Source organism: Tachysurus vachellii, chromosome 21, assembly GCF_030014155.1.
Source record: "Tachysurus vachellii isolate PV-2020 chromosome 21, HZAU_Pvac_v1, whole genome shotgun sequence".
Taxonomy (NCBI): Eukaryota; Metazoa; Chordata; class Actinopteri; order Siluriformes; family Bagridae; genus Tachysurus; species Tachysurus vachellii.
The window spans coordinates 16,135,104-16,161,603 of record NC_083480.1 but is presented as its reverse complement, the minus strand read 5'-3'; the positions used below and the strand labels follow the sequence as shown (position 1 = coordinate 16,161,603).

Here is a 26,500-nt window from a genome sequence, read left to right as displayed (position 1 = left end):
ATTTTTATAGAAATAACAGAAACATCTTTATTTTATGATCGTTATTTATTTTCTAATGCGATCTAATTATGCATTGAATTTATAACAGTGGTATAAATGTTATCCACGATTGTCACATCAGAGTGTGTGTGCAGACGATCATCAGGTGTTCCTCTGTGCACTCTTTCTCATTTCCTTTTTCCAGTTAACTATTTTAACGAGATTGTAACGTATCGGGAGGTTTTTTTGCCCAGACTTAAAGCGTCAGTCGTAACATCGTTCCACAGCTCTGCGTTTATTGCGCTCGGGTTCTCTGCGCTCGTCGAACCTTGAAGTGGAAAAGCTGTTTGTGGAGAGGAGAACTGGCACTCTAAAGGGCTTCCCTCTGACGAGCGGAGAGGGTGGAAGGGCTCTCGAAAGGGACTTTGGTGAAACGGATGGAGGTGGGAGTGTAATTCAGCAGTAGAAAAAGGTGGAGAGATAGAGAGAGAGAGAAAAATAGAGAGAGAGAGAGAGAGAGAGAGAGAGAGAGAGAGGTGGAACGACTGAAGGAATGGGTGCTGTGTGTACGGTATATTTCATGTGTTGCTTCACCAACATGCAAGAAAGTTCTTTTTTCTTTCTTCTCGGTGAGATATTTATATTCAGCACGTGTGCATGTTCTCTAGAGTGTCTGAAACTTTGGCAGACTTCATTCCCAAAACACAAACTTCAAATATTAGGACATTGTAGTCAATACACCAATGTATCCCCAAAGCAGGCTTCGGTTCCAGCCAGTTATATGAGGGTGGGCTGGTATAAATAACAGGTGGGTAATCAGTGATAGTGGAGGATCGGCACTTGTGAAGGTTTAACTGGAACTAGGTGTACTGCATCCTCTGATGTGTAACAGAGACACAGGTGGCGCTAGTGTTGCTTTACGGGGTTAAAAACTATACATCGCACAATACGTCAGGTTGTAACGACCTCATCTAGAGGCTTCAAGGTTGTTTTTCAACCTGCATTAACTTCTTTTTCCTAGAAAAAAAAAAAAGTTGACAGTGCTGGTCGTTAAAGCCGTGCGATCAAGCGTTATAAATATTTAAATGCAGCTCAAGGTGAGTATCAATCCTACACACTGTCAGAGTGTGTGTGTGTGTGATGTATCAGTGACGGGTATTTAGAAAACTCCTTGTTAGTGTTCATAATCACAGCACTTATCAGATGTCCTTATCCAGAGCAACTTACATTTTATCTCATTTTTATACAACTGAGCATTTGAGGGTCAAGGGCCTTGCTCAAGGGCCCAGCAGTGGCAGCTTGGTGGACGTAGGATTTGAACTCACAACCTTCTGATTGGTAGCCCAACACCTTAACCACTAGGCTACCACATCCCTATGTTGCTTGAATGTGTAGAATACAAATAGCAGCTGACTAAATATTCCAAGTTCTCATTAACTGGGATTAGTTGGGTCACTTGGTGGCCATCTTGGCTATGCTACGGTGTAAGATACATTTATAGAAAACCACAGGATGGAAATTCAGGTTGCTCGGGATGGAAATTCAGGTTGCTCGGGCTACAGCACATGTACACGTCTTTATAACTAAAGCCTTAAAGCTGTCAGTTAATCATAGAGCCTTAACAGTAAGGTAACATGCTCTTTATTTCTAGGGATGTGGTAGCTCAGTGGTTAAGGTGTTGGGCTACTGAACAGGGTTCGAACCCCAGGTTCGCCATGCTGCCACTGCTGGGCCCCTGAGCAAGGCCCTTAACCCTCAGTTGCTTAGTTGTAAGTCACTCTGGATAAGGGTGTCTGCTAAATCCTGTAAATGTATTTACTGATGTAAGTAAGCTAAGGGCTTAAAGTATGGTGGCCAGGAAGTGCAAAACACATTAACAAATCCCAAAACACATTAAGAAATCCCAAAACACATTAACAAATCTGAAAACACATTAACAAGTCAGACAACCCGGAAGCGGTTGGTATAGTTTGTGAATGGAAACTTACCGATCATCGGATGAGACACCTTTCATTCACCTTTATATCTTTAATGACAGTCGTCTTGTCCAATGATCGGTAAGTTTCCAATCACAAACTATACCGACCTCTTCTAGGTTGTCTGAATCGGTGCACGAAACACATTAACAAATCAGAAAACACAACGATACACTACAGTTTCTGGGTTGTCTGACTTGTCGTTGTGTTTTCAGATTTGTTAATGTGTATTCTGATTTGTTAATTTGTTTTGGGATTTGTTAATGTGTTTTGCACTTCTCGGCCACCGTATTAAAGCCACCAAATTGAGTGTTACAAGTTTACTGCTGCTTCATTGGTATTTATGTTCTGTCTTTACTCGCACCTTCTCAGGAGCCAAAATGTTGTTGAGGTGTAATGACAACACATGTGTGTATTTTATATGAGCACCATTGGAGCTCTCATTGGAATTATTTCGGCTCGGTCTCATTCAGCAGGACAGAGTCGGCCGTGTTAAATTCCGTCTCTCTCTCGATCCTAAAATCCTTCCATTTCACTGAAGCTTTGGCTTCCTAAAAAAATCCCACAATGCACAACAAAACCAGGGAGCTCACTTTCCACATTTATCTGTATGTTCGACTCCTCACTTGGAAATCTGAACGTCTTATGTTTTGAAACCTCTGAGCTCAAAAAAGCTGCACTAAACCCCCGAAACCTACTTCGTCTACAAACGTTAGTAGCTTGTTGTCTTTGTTGTAACTTTCAAGCGATTCATATTAACCGTATTTGTCATCTGAGGACTTTTTACTCACTCTCATTCATCTTCTACCGCTTATCCGAACTACCTCGGGTCACGGGGAGCCTGTGCTTATTTCAGGTGTCATCGGGCATCTAGGCAGGATACACCCTGGACAGAGTGCCAACCCATCACAGGGCACACACACACACTCTCATTCACTCATGCAATCACACACTATGGACAATTTTCCAGAGATGCCAGTCAACCTACCATGCATGTCTTTAGACCGGGGGAGGAAACCGGAGTACCCGGAGGAAATCCCCGAGGCACGGGGAGAACATGCAAACTCCACACACACAAGGTGGAGGCGGGAATCGAACCCCCAACCCTGGAGGTGTGAGGCGAACGTGCTAACCACTAAGCCACCAAAACTTTGGCCAGTTGACGCCGTATGTGACAGAGCAGAGAGACTACGGCATTCCATTTTCTCCTCTTGGCTCGTAGAACTCATACATGATCTCAGGACACTCAGTCAGAGGCTGCAGTAGGACATACTTTCCCTGACTAAACATCTGTCCAGGTGGCACCGATTCAGAGATGCTCTATAACGCGCAGGTCCACTTGTTGCCCTGATCCCGGATCTGATCACCATAATTATTCGTAATTAGCAAGCCCGTTCCTTCAGGGAGCTTCAGACAGGGATCCCTGCCATTAATTAAAAGGTTTATTTAGCGGCTTCAGCGCTGCCTGTTCTGTCTGACCAAGAACAATTATGTTTGCAGCTAATTAGCTACAAATGATTTAGCTCTGTAATGACGAGGCTACAGATTGAGGTTAATGACTGTAATACCGGCGTGCAGCAAAAGGGATTCTGCCAAACACGGCCGTGTCGAAAGCTGAGCATGATAATCAGATTTTGACTTTGATGTATGTAAAGAATGCTTTTTTGTGGCGTTCTTGTTTTTGTTTCTTCTCTCTATCTTTCTCTCTCTCTCTCACTCACACACACACACACACACATTGTACACAGTACACAATGTCGTGACTCATTCTTCTCAGTCGACTGAATCGTTTTCAAACGATTCCCCATTAAAAGACGACCAACACTCTCATTGTGCTAATCACTGCATGCAGGACTGTATGACTGTCTACCTAACACACTAACTTTTATTGTGTGTGTGTGTGTGTGTGTGTGTGTGTGTGTGTGTGCTTCCATAATTGACCGAGTGAGAGATGCTCTCTGTCACCATAGCAACATGTTTCTGTTGTGTGTAGGGGAGCTTAAAGATAGTAGGGATTAGGGAGCATGTGTCCGTGCTGACCGTCGTGTGTACTGTAGGTCACAGGCTCCTGCAATATTGATACGGCTTTTCTCTTTCATCTACTGTCATGTGATGAAAAAAAGATTTGTGTGTGTGTGTGTTTCATTTTAAAGGAACACTCCACTGATTTTCATCCTAATCTCTGTTTAAAATATAGGTTTTGCCCCTAAGTGTGAGTGTGAGGAAGTTTGTGACCGGAATATTCCGACCTCATGCCCGGTGTTCCTGGGATAGGTTTCAGGATCCGTGCCACCCTGAAAGGGTTAAAATACTTAAATGATGAACTTATGCTAAATTTGATATCCGGGAAAATAAGAACACGGCTAAAACTTCTTTCCGATCTCTTTTCCAAGAAACTCCTAAAGAAATTTTCCTGAAGCTTCCCTCTTAGACAGGATCCGTTCACAGACGTGCTTTAATACAAAAAATGCGAACGTCCAATCATCCAGTTGAAAGTCAGTGAGCAGTAACACAGGAAATCAGAGATCAAACAGACCTGAGGAGAATCTGGAGAACGAGCCGTGGCTCAGACAACGTAAAAATAATCAGGAGAAATCTAATGCACTGAACAAAAAAATGTATAAACTGGTGAAATCACAAGCACAGGATTCTCTGATAAACTCCTCCCAGTAAAGACACTCATGTAACGTAGGTATTTGTGGGCAGTGGTGGCTCGAGAGGACCTGGGGTTTAAGGTCCATCTCTACCAAGCTGCCACTGTTGGGCAGGCATTCACTAAATTCCAGGGGTTTCGTTACCATGACGTAAAGTGGGCGTGTTTTTTGGAGGTCTTGGAAAACGCCCTCTTTCAAAAAAAAAGAGCATACCTACGATGGATAATGAAGGACAAAACAGTCATACAGGTAGATTTTATATTTTATATCTATTATGCTTATTTATAGGGGAACACGGTGACTTAGTGGTTAGCACGTTCGCCTCACACCACCAGGGTTGGGGGTTCAATTCCCGCCTCCACCTTGTGTGTGTGGAGTTTGCATGTTCTCCCCGTGCCTCGGGGGTTTCCTCCAGGTACTCCGGTTTCCTCCCCCGGTCCAAAGACATGCATGGTAGGTTGATTGGCATCTCTGGAAAATTGTCCGTAGTGTGTGATTGCGTGAGTGAATGAGAGTGTGTGTGTGTGCCCTGTGATGGGTTGGCACTCCGTCCAGGGTGTATCCTGCCTTGATGCCCGATGACGCCTGAGATAGGCACAGGCTCCCCGTGACCCGAGGTAGTTCGGATAAGCGGTAGAAGATGAATGAATGAATGCTTATTTATCTTACAGTTAAGCTACTTTCGAAAACAAATAAACAACCAAAAACTACGGTTATGGTTACAGTTAGGGTTAGATTATCAAATAGGCCACGCCTACCCGATGACGCAATATCTGTTACGCTGTTCTGAAATCCCTGGAAATAAGTGCATCTCCTGTTGGGCAACGAACCCTCACTGCTCCAGGGCGCTACATCATATCTGACCCTGCACTCTGACCCCAACCTCCTCAACTGGGATATAATTTTTTATCTAATATAAACTTAAAAAAAAACTTATATACCCCAGTTTCATTTGATTAAACACAATGTATCAGCTTTCTTATGTACTTTTTTTTATTCAGGCATTTTTTTTAGCCAAGTTATCAGTATTATTGAGCTGAAATTATTTCAGTATTTAAGGACTTACCCTTTTTAAGTAATGAATTAAATAATTATAAGATAATTAACAAAAAGACACTTGATTTATTGCTGCATTTGATTTCTTTCTTTCCGGCTCGACTCTACTGTACGACGTGTGCTTTATAGACAGAGCTTGTTGTTGTTGTTGTTGTTGTTGTTGTTGTTGTTGTTGTTGTTGCGGCAGGTCTTTCTGTCCCTACTGAGATATCTGTAGAATATGAAGCAGATGTTCTGAGTTAAAGTGCAGACCGGGGAAAGAATAAACTACTGTGAATAAACTGGAGATACGTCTTAACGCTCGCCGGGTCGTGTCATGTCTGTGTGTGCTGTGTGTTGCCGTGTGCGTGCACACATCGCCCTGTACCACACTATTATCTCCGGTGGAGGTGTGCTAATCCAGGTCCCAGAGCGGTGAAGGATCATGCGGAACAGAACGAAGGCAGCAATCACCGGCTCTGCTGGAGGTCTGAAAATCGGAAAGATTGTTATTCCTCCGTGTTTAACTGGCAGAAAACAGCAAGGTCTGTTTGTGCCAAGAGCAAGGAGGACATCATTTCCTCTCAGAGTCATTAGCCTTTACCGCACACACACACACACACACACACACACACAGTTCTGCATTCTGCTCTAATTTATGCCTCGTCATATGACTGTAATTACTCTTTCACACTCACACAGGCACACACTTTTCCTCCATTTCCGTGCTTTGTTATATAAACATCCGTCTTTCTGTTTTTTTCCCAGAGTCCAGGTCGAGTTTTACGTGAACGAGAACACGTTTAAGGAGCGTCTGAAGCTCTTCTTCATCAAAAACCAGAGATCCAGTGAGTTCCCCGTGCCCTCAGACATCGTGGCCAGTTGCTCGTCCTGTAACCTGCTGCTGCCGCTTCGGGTCTTGTTGGTTTGGTTGTTTTTGTTGTTGTTGTGCTCTGAGTCTGCTGTTCTGTTTGGTTCTTTGGTGTTTTGGTGAAGTTCAGTGAGCTGTGTCAGTCGCTAACCTCTTAGCTGTGTCGCTCGTTGTGGTGCACTCTGGATCTCTGTTTGTTGTTGTTGTTGTTGTTGTCGTTGTCTGCTTTTCTTTTCTTTTTCTTTTTTGAGCTGAACAGATGAGCGTCTCTGTCTCTCACCGCAGGTCTGAGAGTGCGCCTCTTCAACTTCTTCCTGAAGGTGGTGAGCTGCCTGCTGTACATCGTCCGAGTTCTGCTGGATGACCCACGGGAGCAGAAGGACTGGTGAGAGAGACGCGCACGTGTGTGTGTGTATGTGTGTGTGTGTGTGTGTGTGTGTGTGTGTGTGTGTGTGTGAGTTAAAATGGAATACTAAGGAATAATAATAGAAGCATTTGCTTGTCACATCTTTCGTCACATATCCCAACTTTGGAGGCCCCACAGGAGCAGCTATGATACAGCACCACTGGAGCAGTGAGAGTTGAGGGCCTTGCTCAAGGGCCCAACGGTGGCAGCTTGGCAGTGCTGGGGCTTGATGTAACAACCAGGAAGGAAGGAGACAGACCCGTACGCAGGATAGCTTCAAATGAAAGGGGTTTAATAAATATAAAAATATAAAATATATTACACTTAAATATAAAAGTCAATGATGGCACAATATGGATCAGGTGTGACGACAGGGAGGAGCAGACGAAGGCGGGGCAGACACGTGACAAGGAATAATAACAAAGGCACATGGCCAAAAAGTCCGGGCTGAGTCCTGACACTTGAACCCTGATCCTCTGAGCAACAACCCAGTGTGTTAACCACTACTGCCCCATCCCCCCTAATCAACCCATTTGTCACGAGCAACGAGCCGCCGTCCGAGCGTCACCATAGAGACGCGTTCCCGGAGTATTAGCGCGCTCGCCAGACGAAGACAACATTAGATTCCACGCTGCACAAAACAACGCGGCTCAACTAAATCAATCAGAAACATCAGGAACAGGTGTGCAGAAGCGGGGAGGAAGAGACAAGGGCGGGGCAGAAACGTGAACACAGAACATAAACAAACGGCTCGTGGCAAAAGTTCGGTCTAAATCCTGACACCATTAATCACCATTAATTCAACAAATTACAACCCAGAACTGGATGGTATGATAAATCCGGCACTGGGGAGAGCTGTGTTGTAGCCTAGTGGTGAAGGTGTTGGACCACTGATTTGAATCCCTGAGCAAGGTCCTGGGCTGTAAGGGGATAAAATGTAAGTCACTGTGGATAGGGACATCTGCCCAATGCTGTAAATGTAAAGATTTCATTCTGCTGTTCTTACTTTGCCTTTTATTTCTTTCCACTTTGTAACTATTATGAAGCACTGTTTTGATACGAGTCGACGAATCACTGATTGTAGTCCAAGATCCAGGTTCTAGCAGTCGGCGTAATTGGAAAAGTTCTGACAATTTCATTACAAAGTGAGAATGAACCCAGGCACAGGTGAGGACAGAGAAAGAGAGAGAGGGAGGGAGAGAGAGAGAGAGAGAGAGAGAGAGAGAGAGAGGCAGAGAGTAAGAGAGAGGGAGAGAGAGAGAGAAAAACAGATGGAGAGAGTGAGAGAGAGATACAGGCAGAGAGGGAGAGAGAGAGAGAGAGAGAGAGAGAGAGATACAGGCAGAGAGGGGGGGAAGAGAGAGAGAGAGAGAGAGGCAGAGAGTAAGAGAGAGGGAGAGAGAGAGAGAAACAGATGGAGAGAGTGAGAGAGAGAGATACAGGCAGAGAGGGAGAGTGAGAGAAACAGACAGAGAGAGATAGAGAGATACAGGCAGAGAGTGAGAGTGAGAGAAACAGACAGAGAGAGATAGAGAGATACAGGCAGAGAGTGAGAGAGAGAGATCAAACGTTCCCAAAGAATCAGCAGCGAAGAAAAGTAAAAGCAAACAGAGAAAGAGAAAGAGAGAAAAAAAAAGGTTGGGCCGAGGATGCAGCCATGGAGGGGATCAGAGAGTGATTTATAGGAGCTTGAATATCAGTATCGAGCCCCAGCTGCTGGGAGTTTCTTTATTTGTGTGTGTGTGTGTGTGTGTGTGTGTTTCCCTACAGTCCTGGCTGTCTCAGACAGAATGCCTCTGCACAGAACAAAAGCCATTTTGACTGGTAAGTATGTGTGACTTCAGATAAAAAAAAAAAGATCAGCAATCTTCATTTAATGATGGAGAAAAAAACAAATCTCTATCGACCCATCCTTCGTCTCCTGAAAGGACCGAGACTGTGTGTCGCTGGGCAGCAATAATAATACATTCTCATTACATCAGCGTGAGACCCGGTGTGACTCTCCCCAACCCCTGAGCAGTGCGTATGATCCAATCGTGAGCAGCAGGACCGCTCGCTCTGCTCTCAGCGCTCTCAGCTCTACTGTATCGATTTTATTGACGTCAGGAAACAGTGACGGAGGAAAGGAGCATTGCGAGGGGACTCCAGATACCATAATGAAAGGTTATATTTAGGCAGGACGTCGTCCCCGGTGCTGTGCGTTTTAATAAGAGGAAGCGGCCGAGTGCGCGTGTGTCTTTCACGCTGGGTTGCACTGTTACCACCAAATTATCGCTATAGCGATTTGTGAGACGGTTGTTCATTTTTCGAATTACGATTTATAAACGTTTTTCGGTTTACAGACTCGGAGGCGTGCTGAGAAATCGTGCTCCGTTCGTGTTTATGGTAGATTTTCCTCCTGATAATAATAGATTATAGTCTAAGTGGCAATTCTCAAATATGGCTTTTTGACTTCATGCTGTTTTTTGGAGAAATTCAAGTACAAGATGTTTGCTGTTGAGTTTTTACACTTACATCTGAACAGAAAGGTGTTTGTGTTTTTACAGGAAACAGGAAACCGTTTATTTCGTCCTATGATTAACTGAAACAGATGCTAGAACAAATTATAGATCTATGCGACGTAGAAGGTCAAGTAAGACACGCAGAGCTTCAATTAATCTCACTGAACATCTCAGTTTGAGCCTTTTGACCCGTACACTGGGGTTAAAACCGACTTACGGGACGTTTTCATTCAGTGTAAATAAACGTCTGATGTCGTGTCTGAGAGTCTGATCTAAAATACATCAGGACTCTGTTGTTCTCTCAGTGTGTTTTAGACGTGTGTTTGTCCCTCTGTTGATGATCTTACACTGAATTTTAGTGTTAAAGAGAAATCTGAGCTGCTTTTTTAGCTTCTTGTTTTAGAACTTTCTTTTCCTTTCCTTTCCTTTTTCATGTCCTCTTTCCTTTCCTTTTCTTTCTTTTCCTTTCCTTTTCTGTTTCCTCTTTCCTTTTCTTTAATTTCCTTTCATTTTCTTTCATTTCCTCTTTCCTTTCCTTTCTTTTCCTTTCCTTTCCTTTCCTGTTTCCCTGTTCCTTTCTTTTCCTTTCCTTTCTTTTTCTTTCCTTTCCTTTCCTTGCCTTGCCTTGCCTTGCCTTGCCTTGCCTTTCTTTTCCTTTCCTTTCCTTTCCTTTCCTTTCCTTTCCTTTCCTTTCCTTTCCTTTCTTTGCCTTTCCTTTCCTTTCCTTTCCTTTCCTGTTTCCCTGTTCCTTTCTTTTCCTTTCCTTTCCTTTCCTTTCCTTTCCTTTCCTTAGCTGCTTTTTAGATGAACAAACACTTGGAGCATCTCAGAGAGCAGAAATGGGTTTTATTTTATTAGCTAGCTTTGTAATCCTTAACAGCTCATAACTTAGCTGTGATTGTAGTGTATCTTGAACGTAATGTGAGATAACTGACTGACGTCGCTACGTTCTACACACTCAGATAGGTCAGATCTACACACTCAGATCACACTCCTTCCTTACTGTTTCTGAAACTTCTGAGGCGTTAAATCTGTGTGGAAACAGTGAACTGTGTGATGAGTTCCATGTCCTTGGCTTTACTTTGTTCTCTCGGTGTCTCGCACGGTTTCCTCCAATAACAGCCTTTTTTTGCCAACAGGTCCCTCATTATCTGGGTGAACAGACCTCTGCCACTTTGGGTGCTCCAGGTCAGATCAATTAACCTTTTTCTAACACTCAAACAGACACACACACACACACACACACACACACACACACACACACAATCACACACAATCACACAGAGCACATTGTATAGATATCACACCAGCTCTGGTACAAAAACTGGGAATTACAGACTTACAGTATGTGGACAAATAAAAGCACACAGATTTCACAACATGGAAACACACACACACACACACACCGACACACACACACAGGACCTGTGTGTCACTGCTGTTTTGTACTTATGGCCACTTGGTCCAGACATTTCACAGTAAGCACTTTTATTGCTGCCCACTGTTTCCTCCCACACCGTGAGTCTCTCTCTCTCTCTCTCTCTCTCTCTCTCTCTCCTTACTTTCTTTCTCTCCAGGTCCTTGTGGCTTTCATCAGCTTCTCAGAAACCATGTTGCTTGTCTACTTGAGCTACAAGGTAAGACATGCGATTGCAACACCTTGAAACCTCGCTTTCACGCATTAAATCACAAGCTTACTGGGAAGAATTTGTCCTTTCTGAACCTTTCAGTAACTTGACCAAGATTTCACAATATTTTTTGTGTCGTATTATTACCACCATGGATCATACAGGTTTACTACAACTCTATATCACCATATAACTCTGCCCACCCAGTGGCCCATTATGTATTATCTTGGATTATGTAATGTCTTGCATCCGTCCATATTCTACTGTACACTGCTTATCCTATCGGGTCACTGCCTATCCTAGTTAAGCCCAGGAGACACAATCCAGGGTTGTGTTAAAATCCACAAGGCAGGGTACACCCTGGGCATGATGCCAGTCTAACACAGATCACTACAGAGTTAGAGATGTCAATCAGCCTAAAACGCATGTCTGTGGACTGAGTGAGAAAGCTGAAGAACCCTGAGGAAACACCTGAGGCAGCAGGAGAAAATGTAAACTGCACACACACGATGGAGGTGGGACTTTGGGAAGTCATGGCCTAATAGTTAGAGAGTTTGACTCCTAACCCTAAGGTTGTGGGTTCGAGTCTCGGGCCAGCCACGACTGAGGTGCCCTTGAGCAAGGCACCGAACTCCCCCAACTGCTCCCCGGGCGCCACAGTATAAATGGCTGCCCACTGCTCCGGGTGTGTGTTCACGGTGTGTGTGTGTGTGTGTTCACTGCTGTGTGTGTGAACTTTGGATGGGTTAAATGCAGAGAACGAATTCTGAGTATGGGTCACCGTACTTAGCCGTATGTCACGTCACGTCACTTCGCTTCACTTGAATCCCCAGCCATGCTAACCTCTAAGTCACCATCTTAAAAAAAGTACCAAGAGATCTCAGCATGATATCTAGTTGCCTCTGCCAGGAGGTTATGACCTGGCTGAGTTTCAGGAACTACAGGGACAGATGGGGTACTGGCAGGCGTCTTTTGTTACAACTTTTTGTCTTGTAATATGTTTGTGATTGCTCACATATTTTGTGTCACACCCTCTCTATTGTTCTGTTACTTGCTTCCCAGTTGCCCTAACGGTTGCTCCATATATACTTGCCCGTGTGTATCCGTCCTTTGTCAAGTCATTGTTTAATGTAACGTTTTGTTATGTTTATCCCTGTCGTATCCTTCGCTTTACCTGCGCCGGTGTTCATGTTCTGTTTATTTTCGGCTGATGTGTAAGTTATGTTTGCGTTCAAGTGAAAAAGCCCAGAACTGTTTATCCTGGAAATGGGTCTGATTCGTAGAGATCACCGCAGAAACGTGACACAGAGATTCTAAATCACCACAGAAATGGAAAGTCGCATCTCCGTTGTTGATGTACACCACTACGTTTCCTTCAGCTCCTGCGCAAGCTGCCTATTGGGCAATGAATGAGCTTCAGAAAAATTCATCCAGCAACATGAAATCCATCTCCTGTCACATGAAACAGACAACAATTGAACACAACAGAAGAAGAAGTCTCAGAAGAAGACCCAGGCTATTTCTGGTGATTGGTAGCTCCGCTGACTTGGTGTTCACGTTCTCAGGTCAGGCTTAATTTTTTTTCTGCACCTCAAGGTGTGTGTGAAACCTCTTCAGGCTACACTGAGGGATCAAAGAGGATGGATGGGAGAAGAGAGGTTGAGAAACAGAGAGAGAGAGAGAGAGAGAGAGAGAGAGAGAGATGTACCAACTAAGCTCTTTGTTTTTTGAGAGCTCTTGTGCTGGATGAGTGGAGAGGACGAAGCAGCAGGCATGTTCGTCCTCTTCAGAACCGCTCGACGGTGTCGTCCCTTTGATTCCTTACTTCTTCTTTGAAGTTCTTTCTCCCCATCCATCCTTCCCTCTCTCTTTCTCTTTCCACCCTTTATTGATTTCTGCTGTAACCAACAAATCCTTTCTGCCCACGCCGAACTTGTGCGGGTCACAAATAAAAGCCCTGCTGACTGCCCTACATCCCTGCTCATGCTTTTGCCTAATACTAAGAATTGTTTGTCATTTTATTCTGCTCGTACAGATCTAGACCCAGTGGGTCGCCAGTGGGTTTACCAGGCTGAGTTTCTGTGTCTGTATGGGTTTTGTCCGGTTTCCTACCACCTCCAGGTGGACGAGAGGCTTTAAATTGCCCCTGGGTTTAAATATAGATGTGTTTGGTGCCCTGCTTCAAACTAATGCTACTGAATCCTGAGGACAGGTTCAATGTTTCAGTATCATTAGTAAATGTTACTACAGTACATAGTATGATATGTGTGTGTGTGTGTGTGTGTGTGTGTAAGGCACTGGGCTTCTGATTAGAAGGTTGTGAGTTTAAATCCCATGTCCACTGAGCCAGGCAGCCTCTCCCTAACCCTCAATTGTATAAAATGAGATGAACATTTAAATCACTCTGGTAAAGGGCATCTGCCAAATGCTATTAATGTAAATGACCACATATACCATTACTGTACAAGTCATAGCTCAGCAAAAGGTTTCCAGAGAAGCAGAATCATAATCCATAACATAATAATGGTGCACAACATCCACTCACCTTGCAAAGAGGATTATTGTGTAGAATCCCGGGTAGAGGAACGTTTCACACTTGTAATTTTACACACGTACACACACTGACACTTCCTACTGTATATATCTGTTTCCAGGGTAACGTGTGGGAGCAAGTTTTACGTGTCCCGTTCATCTTGGAGATGATCAGCGCTGTCCCTTTCGTCATCACTGTGAGTCTCTGATTTCTTATACAACCGGAACGTTCCAGTCATTGACAGGCGACAAATTAAAGGAAAATATTTATTAGTCAGGGTACGATTAAAAACCGTCAGAACAGTTTTAATGAGACGTAGCGCCCGTGAAGGCCGTAGCAGGTGATTTACATCATGTCCGTCCTCATCAAACCTTCCAGAAAGTCGTTACAGCCAATCTGTCATTCTGTGAATGCTCTAATTGGGTGATATTTGGATGCTAGGATTAGTTTCATACATAAATAGATACTGTGGTGCAACGCTGCCAATACACAGAGGTGCCGTTTTATCAGGTCCAAATACCCTGTAGGTCATTCATTAGTGACTGTAACTCATCTGATGCGTGTGCTGTGTCCTTTAAACTCATCCACTGAGTAGATATTCACTCTCACTCACTCGTCTTCTACCGCTTATCCGAACTACCTCGGGTCACGGGGAGCCTGTGCCTATCTCAGGCGTCATCGGGCATCAAGGCAGGATACACCCTGGACGGAGTGCCAACCCATCGCAGGGCACACACACACACACTCTCATTCACTCACACAATCACACACTACGGACAATTTTCCAGAGATACCAATCAACCTACCATGCATGTCTTTGGACCGGGGGAGGAAACCGGAGTACCCGGAGGAAACCCCCGAGTCACGGGGAGAACATGCAAACTCCACACACACAAGGCGGAGGCGGGAATCGAACCCCTGACCCTGGAGGTGTGAGGCGAACGTGCTAACCACTAAGCCACCGTGCCCCCCTAGTAGATATTCTCAGATAAATAAAAAGTATTTAACACCAAGCGTCATTAGATTAGATAGGAGTTTGTAGCGTAATCTGGTTTGGCTGTAAGATTTGATTTTGCTTGGTTCAATAGATTCATTTTTGTTTGTTTTGCTAGATTCACTTTCACACGTTCACTAGCTTTGTCAGACGAGGCTCACTAATGTTAGCATTCACCATGGTTGCTGCTAATTAGTGCTGGTTTCTTTCGCCCGATGGAACCTGTGCTCATGTCCCGGCGGCTGTTCTAGAAAATTAGCAATAATCAGCACCAATATATTACTGAGGTATTGAGTTTGTTTCATTTGTTCTCCTTAAATCTCGATTCTTCCGTGTCGCGTTACAGAACGATGAGCCGTGTTTGTTTGTTTTTTTTTTTTTAAAGATAAGATGTGATTAAATAAGTTGTTATTTTTGGGAGAGGTTTTATTAGCTACAGGTCTCAGGATATTGAGATTTGAGATCTGGAGAAAACAAATGAATTTTTTTTTTTATCATCAGGGAGTTTTTCATGCTCTCTCTCTCTCTCTCTCTCTCTCTCTCTCTCTCTGTAAATGGTTCTAGATAATTAGTGAGTGTAAGCGGTGCAAATAATTGATATGAAACGTGTTGTAAATCTGTCAGATCCTGCTAGGTGTCTTTCTAAAGAGGTTATTAAGTGTTCTTTTCTCTCCTCTTCTTTTTTCCTCTCAGGTGATTTTACCTTCGCTCAGAAACCTGTTCATTCCCGTCTTTCTGAACTGCTGGCTGGCCAAACATGCCCTGGAAAACATGATCGTAAGTAAAGAGAAATAAAAAACATATATATATATCACTCCTTTTTTCCCCTCACGGCTGTTTCTTATCACAATCATCCTCCTCTCCTTTGTTTCTGTGTGTGGAGAAAAACAGCGACAGCAGGTGATCTCAGAGGACGAAGAGAAAGCCGGTAAAACTCGCGTACCGTCTGAACAGCGTGACGCTAATCACAATTAGCAACGCTAGCACAAATTGCACTGTTCTGGCTGCTGGGTTTATTTTATTTATTATATTTTATAAAACTGTGGAAGTCTTGTGTTTGAAAAGCAGCTACAGAAATGAAGATCTGGACTAATGAGGACGCTGTAGCAGCTTATAGGCAGGAAAACATTAGCAATGTTTCAGAATTACTGCAGATTTATGCAGGTTCATGTTCGGAATGAAAGGAATGAAAGGATAAAATCCACCATGGTGTGGTGTTAGAGGAGCAGTGGCAGTGTAAAAGGATCTGTTAACGACCCAGGAAGTGTTTTATTCCTATTTTACCACAGAAAGTGAGTTTAATGATATTCTGTTTGTTAGAGAACAAGACATCATGTCATCAGTTTCTAGTTAAATGTAATTTAAACATCCATAAACAAGTTAGTTCCTGTTAGTTATTAGTTATCTGTCTCTCTGTCTGTCTGTTCCTTTTCTCTCCCTCCCTCCTTCTGTCATCTGTCTGTCTGTCTGTCTGTCTCTCTCTCTCTCTCTCTCTCTCTCTCTCTCTCTCTTTGTCTCTGTCTGTCTGTAGGTCTTTCTGTCTGTCTGTCTGTCTGTCTGTCTCTCTCTCTCTCTCTCTCTCTCTCTCTCTCTCTCTTTGTCTCTGTCTCTCTGTATGTCTTTCTGTCTGTCTGTCTGTCTCTCTCTCTCTCTCTCTCTCTCGCTATTTCTTTCCACAGTCTCTCTTTCTCTACCTGCCAATCTGTCTTTCTGTCTGTCCCATGTCTCTCCCTCCGTCCTTCAGCCGTCTGTCTTCATGTCTCTCTTTCTCTTTGTCACTTTTTCTCTCCATATACTCTGTCTGTCTGTCTGTCTGTCTCTTTATGTCTGTCTCTCTGTCTGTCTGTCTCTCTCTCTCTCTCTCTCTCTCTCTCTCTCTCTCTCTCTCTGTCTTTGTCTCTGTCTGTCTGTATGTCTTTCTGTCTGTCTCTTTTCCTGTCTGTCTGCCTGTCTGTCTATCTGTCAGGAACAGCACATAAATAAAATAAACTGACACTACAGTCAGAGCTGCTGTTGTGGAGATGAATCAACCGCTTCTGACCAATCAGATTGGAGAATTCAGTAACTACGTGTATGTCTTGTTTTTTTTTTGTTGTTGTTTTTTTTTCCACCAAGGTAATTAATTCATTATGATCATTTGCTCTCGTTATTTATTTATATCATTACAGGAAAATTAAGTTTGCTCTTTACAAGATCTCAAACTAATTAAAGGTTTGCAGGGGAAAAAAATCATTAGCTTGAGATCTCAGGAAAAAATCTGTTGCCTCATGATTATGATGTACGAGATCAGGAGGAAACCAGTGAACGCTCTATCATGAGAAAAGAGAATGAAACAGGAATCCTGATGTTATCGCTCTCTCTCTCTCTCTCTCTCTCTCTCTCTCTCTCTCTCTCTCTCTCTCTCTCTCGCTCTTTTCCGCTGTCTAAGTTTTAGTGATTTCCGGCGCTCAGTCTTTTTGACATTTGCTGTGCCACACTTTTTTCTTCACACTACTGTGGCCTTTTGTCAGCGTGTATCATGACCCTCTTCCTGTTGTTTTAGTTCAGTAAGCTCCGCCCCTTCTACATCAGGGGTGGAGCTTGTTATGCTAATTACCTAGCATAACAAGCTCCACCCCTGATGTAGAAGGGGAGCTAAAATGTAGAAGCTAATTAGTCAAAAATGAGCTAAAATGAGTTACTAAAGTTTGTCTTATATCAGTAGCATGATTTGTCTTTATAATCAAACTCCCCATCTTTAATATTTGTTCATTTAACAACTGAATCATAACAATTTGCATCATTTCAGTTTATATCAAGTTATATCAATGCAATGACAGTGTGTGTGTGTGTGTGTGTGTATCTGTCTTTCAGAATGACCTACACAGAGCCATACAGCGCACCCACTCAGCCATGTTCAACCAGGTGCTCATCCTCATCAGTACCCTCCTCTGCCTCATCTTCACCTGGTGAGAGACTGAAAAAGAGAGTGAGTGGTTGAAAGGGGGAGGGGTGAGAAAGTAAGGGGTTGAGAGGGGGAGAGGTGAGTAAGGGTGTGAGAGAGTGAGGGGTTAAGAGAGAGGGAAGGAATGAGTAAGGTAGGAGTGAAAGAGGGAGGGGATGAGTGAGGGAGTGGGTGAGAAAGGGAGGGAGAGGGGATGAGTGAGGGTGTGAGAGAGGGAGGGGGACAGAATGAGTGAGGGAGGGAGGGAATAAGAGGAAAAGGGGTGAGTGAGGGTGTGAGAGAGGGAGGGGGGAGTGAGGGAGGGGTGAGTGACGGAGTGAGAGAGGGAGGGGATGATAAGGGAAAGAGGTGAGTCTATTTTTTCATTTTCTCTGTATTTTCTTTTTTAATTGAAAAATTAATTTTATTGTAATTATTCTGACCATTTAAACAGTCTCTTGGGTCGAAACTGCCCTGAAAGCAGAAAAGTCAATAAAGCAAACACTAATTACTGCAGTGAAATGAGATAAGAGTGTGTGTGTGTGTGTGTGTGTGTGTGTGTGTGTGTGTGTGTCTGCTTTTTCTTTCTTTCTTTCTTTCTTTCTTTCTTTCTTTCTTTCTTTCTTTCTTTCTTTCTTTCTTTCTTTCTCTATTCCTCTCTCTCTCTCTCTTTCACTCTCTTCTGCTCTCTCTCTCTCCCCCCTCCTCCCTCTCTCTCCCTACCTCTCTCTCTCTCTCTCTCTCTCTCTCTCCCTCCCTCTCCCTCTCTCTCTCTCTCTCTCTCTCTCTCTTTCCCTCTCTCCTGCTCTCTCTCTCTCTCTCTCTCTCTCTCTCTCTCTCTCTCTCTCTCTCTCTCTCTCTCTCTCTCTCTCTCTCTCTCTCTCTCTCTCTCTCTCTCTCTCTCTCTCTCTCTCTCTCTCTCTCTCTCTCTCTCTCTCTCTCTCTCTCTCTCTCTCTCTCTCTCTCTCTCTCTCTCTCTCTCTCTCTCTCTCTCTCTCTCTCTCTCTCTCTCTCTCTCTCTCTCTCCCTCTCTCCCTCTCTCTCTCTCTCTCTCTCTCTCTCTTTCCCTCTCTCCTGCTCTCTCTCTCTCTTTCACTCTCTCTCTCTCTCTCTCTCTCTCTCTCTCTCTCTCTCTCTCTCTCTCTCTCTCTCTCTCTCTCTCTCTCTCTCTCTCTCTCTCTCTCTCTCTCTCTCTCTCTCTCTCTCTCTCTCTCTCTCTCTCTCTCTCTCTCTCTCTCTCTCTCTCTCTCTCTCTCACACACACAGTATCTGTGGGATTCAGCACCTGGAGCGAGCAGGGAATAATCTCACACTCTTCGACTCTCTGTATTTCTGCGTGGTCACCTTCTCCACTGTGGGTTTTGGTGATGTTACCCCTCAGATCTGGCCCTCACAGCTCCTGGTGGTCATCATGATCTGCGTGGCTCTCATCGTGCTGCCCATTCAGGTGTGTGCTGGTGACCTTTGACCTCTGCCATACTCTCCCACCTCAAAAACCGTCTACACCTCTGTCACAGACGGCTTAAGCGAAAAAAGTCTTTTCTTTGTGTCGCTCAGACGTCGATTCAAATGACGTAATGAACAAAATCAGCTAAACGACTTTAAAGACCTTGTTTTACATAAAACATTCTCCTGGTAACATGTAATGGGAAACGACACACTTACACTTACGCTTCTTATCTTCAGGAAAATAATCTAATTTACACATTTTCCTAATTTGTAGTCAATTAGCTGATACACGGTTTGTACTGGTGCTATGATGCTAGTGTAGTCTTTATCTATCCAGTTTACTTCATTCCAGTTGACATCATTCCAGTTTACATCATTCCAGTTTATTTCTCTCCAGTTTACATCATTCCATTTTACATCATTCCAGTTTACGTCTCTCCAGTTTACATCATTCCATTTTACATCATTCCAGTTTATATCATTCCAGTTTACATCATTCCAGTTTACATCATTCCAGTTTATATCATTCCAGTTTACATCATTCCAGTTTACATCATTCCAGTTTACGTCTCTCCAGTTTACATCATTCCATTTTACATCATTCCAGTTTACATCATTCCAGTTTACATCATTCCAGTTTATTTCTCTCCAGTTTACATCATTCCAGTTTACATCATTCCAGTTTACATCATTCCAGTTTACATCATTCCAGTTTATTTCTCTCCAGTTTACATCATTCCAGTTTACATCATTCCAGTTTACATCATTCCAGTTTCCAACATTCCCATTTCCATCTCAGCAGTCGTCATCTTTCCATATGTCCAGGTTCCATCTTCCATATTTCCAGTTGACATCATTCCAGTTTCCATATTTCCACATTACATATTTTTCCAGTTTCCAGTTTGCATCATTCCAGTTTTCCACATTCCAGTTTCCATGTAAACTGGAAAGCAGAAAACTTTATTTGAACGCCGTATTAAATTAAATTCACATCCAGAATCATTTACAGATACGACATGCAGTAACAACTGGGTTTGATGAAACAATAACAAATATATAATTAAATAATAAAATCAAAGGGGGATTTAATAAAATATGAAAGTAAATAAATAAAATAAAATACAATACAATGGAATGGAAAAAGATGCAAATAAATTGAGATGAAATAATAAAATGAAATAAAAAATATACAGTGAATCGTAAATAGAGTTTTTATGATTAAAATGTTTGTTATTTAAGCGTAGCTTAGCGTAGCTTAGCTTAGCGTAGCGTAGCGTCACAGCTTTATATTAATGTGATCCGTCTGATATGTCATTATATAAACACTAAAGTGATAACTACATCATTTCACATAAAGAAATGTACCAATAAATGGATAAAAAAGTGGCATACCATTTTGTAACACATAGCAAATTTCTGTGATATAAAACGAAAAAACACTCTTGTTGTTACAGGAAAATAATCGACTCATCACTGTTGATTATTTTCAGATCACAGCGCAACATGGAGTGTTTTATTTCTTCCTTATGTCCAGAAACTGTTAGCATTCTGTCATAGAGTCGGTTCAGATGCTAGCGTGAAGTTCTGATGACGGCTAAAGGGTTGATTTTTATCGCACTTTATACCCTATGGGAATCTGTGCATCTGCTGCATCTGCTAGCTTTCACACTTCTACAAACACACACACACACACACACACAGATTTAAACGTTCATATAATCGTCTAGTGCAGATTCACCCTCGTCCTACCCCCATTCCATCAACCCCGTGGGCTGAAACACACCTGTTCACACGTACATGAGTCATCTGCTCTCACACATTCATAAAGACTGGAGACTCCCTGTAGTGCTGCGAAGGGAAACATGTAGATAAAAGACACACACACACACACACACACACACACACACACACACAGATGTGCACAGTCTCACACTCAGAAGCATTTTTGTGTTTCTTTATTAGGTTACATCTCATTTCTGACAGTTAGAGAAGGAACCAGTGAACGTTTGACAGTTTATAAAAATAACTTTTTATTGTGTCCATAACAAACATGAAAATACAAGAAAAACAACACAAACTGATTGAAATGTTTCTTTCAGGTTCTCATGAATCAATTTAAACTTATATTTCTTCTAAAAAAAACACACGCATCAGAAGTTAGTGAGAAACCGCGAAGTGTAAACTGCTCTGTCACGAAGTTTAGAGCAGAAACGTTAGAGCTTCAGCTCACGGCAACAAAGCGCTGATACTGGAGACTTCTGTAAATACTTCATATCTTAAATAGTGTAAGTTGTTACTATGGAAACAATAAGCCGCTGTTAGAAAACACCAATCAGCGTTATGCGCACACACACAAACACACGCACACACACACACACACGCACACAAACACACACACGTACACACAAACACACGTGCACACACAAACACACATGTACACAAACACACGTACACACAAACACACGTGCACACACAAACACATGCGCACACACAAACACACGCACACACACAAACACGTACACACAAACACACGTGCACACACAAACACATGCGCACACACAAACACACGCACACACAAACACATGTGCACATATACACAAACACACATACACACACGCACACAAACACGCAAACTCACGTGCACACACAAACACATGTGCACATATACACAAACACACATACACACACACGCACACACACACACGCAATCTCACGTGCACACAGAAACACACGCGCTCCCACAAACACACATGCACACACACACACAAACTTACGCGCAAACACACATGCACACAAACAACACACGTGCACACAAACAAACACATGCGCACACACACAAACACACACGTGCACACACAAACACACGTGCAAACACACACGTGCACACACGCACACACACATGCACACACATACAAACACACGCACACACAAACACACGTGCACACACACGTACACACACAAACACACGTGCACACACAAACACACATACAAACACACGCACACACAAACACACATGCGCACACAAACACGCGCACAAACACACACATGCACACACAAACACACGTGCACACTCACGCATACACACACATGCACACAAAAGCATGCACACACAAACACGCATGAACACACACACACACACACATGTACACAAACACACATGCACACAAACACAGTGTGAATCAGATGAAGGAGTGAGCTTTGATGTGTGTTGGAAGGACTTCATCGTCTCAGGAGAGCATCATCCTCATCCTCACTCTGCCTCACAGGAACGTGGCTCCACTGTGGCTTTTCCTCATCGGCTTTCATCCACAAAAAACAGCTGACATTTACTGCAGCTGTCTTCACAGAACCCCACCAGAGTGCCTTTCCCACTACTGTGTGTGTTTTGTCTGTTGTGCATATGGAGTGTGTATTGTTCTCTGTCTCTGACCTATTGGTTTTTATAAATATTAAATATATATGTGTGTGTGTTTGTGTGTGTTGTGTGTGTGTGTGTGTGTGTGTGTGTGTGTGTGTGTGTGTGTGTAAATGCCCTACGTTCAAGATAAGTAAAAGCGGCTCTACCATTGTACAGAATTCATGACCATCCTCACAAAAGGTCTCTTATGCTGAGCAACTGCACAGAACGTGAAATGTCTCTCCTCTGAGGAGTGTGTGTGTGTGTGTGTGTGTGTGGGAGTTTGTGTAAGAGTTTGTGTGTGTGCATGTCTGTGCATGTGTGAGTGTGTCTGTGTTTGTGTGAGTGTTTGTGTGTGTGAGAGTTTGTGTTAGTGTTTTTGTGTGTGTGTGTGTGTGTGTGCATGTGTGGGTCTGTGTTTGTGTGAGTGTGTGTGTGTTTGTGCGAGTGGTTGTGGAGGTTGTGGTTGTCTTGAGGTTTAGGTATCGTCTGTTACTTGAGGTTTTGGTATCGTCTGATACTTGAGGTTTTGGTATCGTCTGATACTTGAGGTTTAGGTATCGTCTGATACTTGAGGTTTAGGTATCGTCTGATACTTGAGGTTTTGGTATCGTCTGATACTTGAGGTTTTGGTATCGTCTGATACTTGAGGTTTAGGTATCGTCTGATACTTGAGGTTTAGGTATCGTCTGATACTTGAGGTTTAGGTATCGTCTGATACTTGAGGTTTAGGTATCGTCTGATACTTGAGATTCCTTTAGAAGTTATGGTGTCACCTGATAGTCAGGGTTTAGGTAACATTATTGTCTGATAATCATTGTTTTAATGTCATTTAATATTTAAGGATTTTGTATCATCTGAAATTCAGTAATTCTTTAATTTCAGTATCATCTCATACACGAGGTTTCATTATTGTAGCAGAAGAGAGAACAATAAGCTCATAGAGTTCTGCTGATGTTTATATGTTCATTTTGTCGCCCTCTTATGGACCCGGTCGGTACTGCATGCGACCATTTAAATGTAACTCCCACTTCCACATTAATGGCCAAAAGTCATTAAATCTCTTTGCTCTGGGAGTCATAACACCAAGCAGCACCCAGTGGCCCTGTTAATAATGTGTCAGATGTTCTCAGCGAATCCCATAACGCAGTCCACGCCTCCACCATTCATATATCCAGCCTGCTTAACGCGTAACTCAGCTTTTATTGCCTTTTATATGAATCTATAAAATTTTAAAAAAAAAAAGCAAAAAAAAAATAAATAAATAAATAAATAAAAAAAAGACACTATTCTGGATAGACATGGGTTTTGGTGTAAAATAAAAAAAGAAAGCTGAAGAAAGATGAGTAATAAAACTCGCCAGTCCTTTTGTGGAGAAAACAGATCAAATGCATGTTATTAAATCAAGTATACAGTAAACAGTCATCTATAATGCACGAGGAATCGATAACGCAGTCGACATAATGTCAATAATAATAAAAAAAAAAACTCCCTGCAGCAAATGTTGTATTGATTAGTGAGTGTCAGAGGGAAAAGCTTTGAAATATAGTAATAATTAGAGGGAGGAAAAAAAAAAACCCAGCCTGTCATTTGAGTTGATGAAAAAGGAAACGCATTAGCGGTGATGTCAGCGGAACAGAACCACGTCTGTAATTTGGTCATTCGAAATTCCACCCATTCTGAAATGTACTTTCAACAACCGAGCGTTTGACCATCAAATTAGCTTCTGACGTTGACTTGGACAAAAGACTTAGGTGTAAAAGGAAGGTTTAAAGGTAGTGTTATGAGTTTCCTCTGTTGTAAAATAACAGAGCGGAGAAAAGATGCTGAAGCTTAGTAAAAAAAAAAAGAAACAACACTTTACTAAAATCCTGTGTTATGTAAGTTCAAGTTTAGAGCTACATCGATCTGATCATTTAATGAGGCATTACAGAGGCGATAAACAGGTCAGACAAGACACTATAGGTAGAGGAGAAAAATAAATATCTAAAAAGGTAAATGTTTAATTTAATTTAATTGTCTAGCGCGGGGGTCACGGTGGCTTAGTGGTTAGCACGTTCGCCTCACACCTCTAGGGTTGGGGGTTCGATTCCCACCTTCGCCTTGTGCGTGTAGAGTTTGCATGTTCTCCCCGTGCCTCGGGGGTTTCCTCCGGGTACTCCGGTTTCCTCCCACAGTCCAAAGACATGCATGGTAGGTTGATTGGCATCTCTGTGAAATTGTCCGTAGTGTGTGATTGTGTGAGTGAATGAGAGTGTGTGTGTGTGTGTGCCCTGTGATGGGTTGGCACTCCGTCCAGGGTGTATCCTGCCTTGATGCCCGATGACGCCTGAGATAGGCACAGGCTCCCCGTGACCCGAGATAGTTCGGATAAGCGGTAGAAAATGAATGAGAGAGATTTGGTATATCTCTTATGCTGAAGAAAATAAATAGCGAGTAAAGTGAAGAATGTTCCTAAAGATGTCATTCAGGAAAACATAGAGGATGAGTGATCAAGCCGTATGACGTCATCAAATATTCATACGGAAGGCCTTTTTTTTTTTTAAATTTTATTCAAAGTAGATTTGATTAAAAATTCCAGACCTTACATTAATATTCTCGCAGGGAAAGTTACACGCATTTACAGTCTTTTAGCCGATTTTCTGGATTTCCCATTAAAGATTATGCAAATCAGAAGAGGTACCAGGTTTTTGTACCAGGTGTCAGAAGCTGGACTACAAATAAATCTAAATCTATCCAGACGTTACACATTAAAAGACAAGACGTGTTAAAACATTTCTTTCCTTGATATACGTGCGTGTGTCTGGCCCCGAAGGATGTGTTTTCCTTTCCTAGATCATAAAGCGAGCAATTAGATATGTCTCCACCTGCTCGAATGCTCTGTGGAGATAAAACGGTGCTCGTGTCGGTTGTCAGACGGTCGAGTGAACGTTATTAGAAAGCTGACAGTTTGGAGTGAGGAAGTAGTAAGGAGCGAATTTCTGGAGGATCGTTCATTATTTCTGTCAGCGGTCTGTTTGAGATGACGGATTATTGAAGCCTGAGGTTCATGCTGGAGATTCACAAGAGAATTTGTTCCTTCTTTAGCATCTCTCAGTGTTTCAATTTACACACACACACACACACAAACACACACACACACACAGAGATGTAAAACCGAACACACGCTGAAAAATATTGAAATGTATTATAGCTGTCATTTCCTCAAACGCTGCCAAGTCATTTCCTGTGACCTTTAGTTTCCCCGACCGTTTCTAATTCGGCGGATTTGCGTGAGGTCACGTCGCTGTCGTTCTGTCCGTTTTGATTTCGTCTGCAGTTTGATAAGGTGATGTCCGTTTTTACTCAGTCTGTCTCTGTCCAAACCGACTCTATCCTCACTAGGTCATATATATATATATATGGCTTGATTTGATGCTTGGACATGATTTCACAACATCACATCATTTTTTTTACACAAAAATACTGAAAGTCAGTGGTCTTCTAAATCAGCTTATTTACTCTGGCAACCATGTAAGGTTTCACTTATTCAAAGGTACTAAAACAAGCTCATGAAATTTGTACTGTGTGGTTTAGTGGGTTATTGATAAAATTATGTTGATAAGAAAACATGGCAGGGGTCACGGTGGCTTAGTGGTTAGCACGTTCGCCTCACACCTCCAGGGTCGGGGTTCGATTCCCGCCTCCGCCTTGTGTGTGTGGAGTTTGCATGTTCTCCCCGTGCCTCGGGGGTTTCCACCGGGTACTCCGGTTTCCTCCCCCGGTCCAAAGACATGCATGGTAGGTTGATTGGCATCTCTGGAAAATTGTCCGTAGTGTGTGATTGCGTGAGTGAATGAGAGTGTGTGTGTGCCCTGTGATGGGTTGGCACTCCGTCCAGGGTGTATCCTGCCTTGATGCCCGATGACGCCTGAGATATTCACAGGCTCCCCGTGACCCGAGGTAGTTCGGATAAGCGGTAGAAAATGAATGATTGAGTGAGTGAGAGAGTGAGTGAGTGAGAAAACATGGCCACGGTTTGAAGGATCAGCTGATCGAACACTCCTCACTTCTGCTTAAAGCTTAACTTTATCATATTCGATAAGCTCTTCTCTGGAAAAAACAAACAAACAAACAAACAAATAAATAAATAAATAAAAACTTTATTTAACCTG

The 26,500-nt window shown here is 42.9% G+C and overlaps 1 protein-coding gene across 3 annotated transcripts in view; it reads left to right on the top strand.

Moving 5' to 3' along the window:
• Nucleotides 1-26,500, top strand: part of LOC132837524 (potassium channel subfamily T member 2) — a 97,892-nt gene that overhangs the window by 19,266 nt on the left and 52,126 nt on the right. For all 3 annotated transcript variants that reach the window (XM_060857239.1, XM_060857238.1, XM_060857240.1), the window contains exons 2-10: nt 6,413-6,492; nt 6,801-6,900; nt 8,692-8,745; nt 10,562-10,610; nt 11,000-11,059; nt 13,705-13,779; nt 15,271-15,354; nt 17,431-17,525; nt 18,767-18,947. In XM_060857239.1, coding sequence (XP_060713222.1) covers nt 6,413-6,492; nt 6,801-6,900; nt 8,692-8,745; nt 10,562-10,610; nt 11,000-11,059; nt 13,705-13,779; nt 15,271-15,354; nt 17,431-17,525; nt 18,767-18,947 — 778 coding nt within the window. The remainder of the gene's footprint in view (nt 1-6,412; nt 6,493-6,800; nt 6,901-8,691; nt 8,746-10,561; nt 10,611-10,999; nt 11,060-13,704; nt 13,780-15,270; nt 15,355-17,430; nt 17,526-18,766; nt 18,948-26,500) is intronic.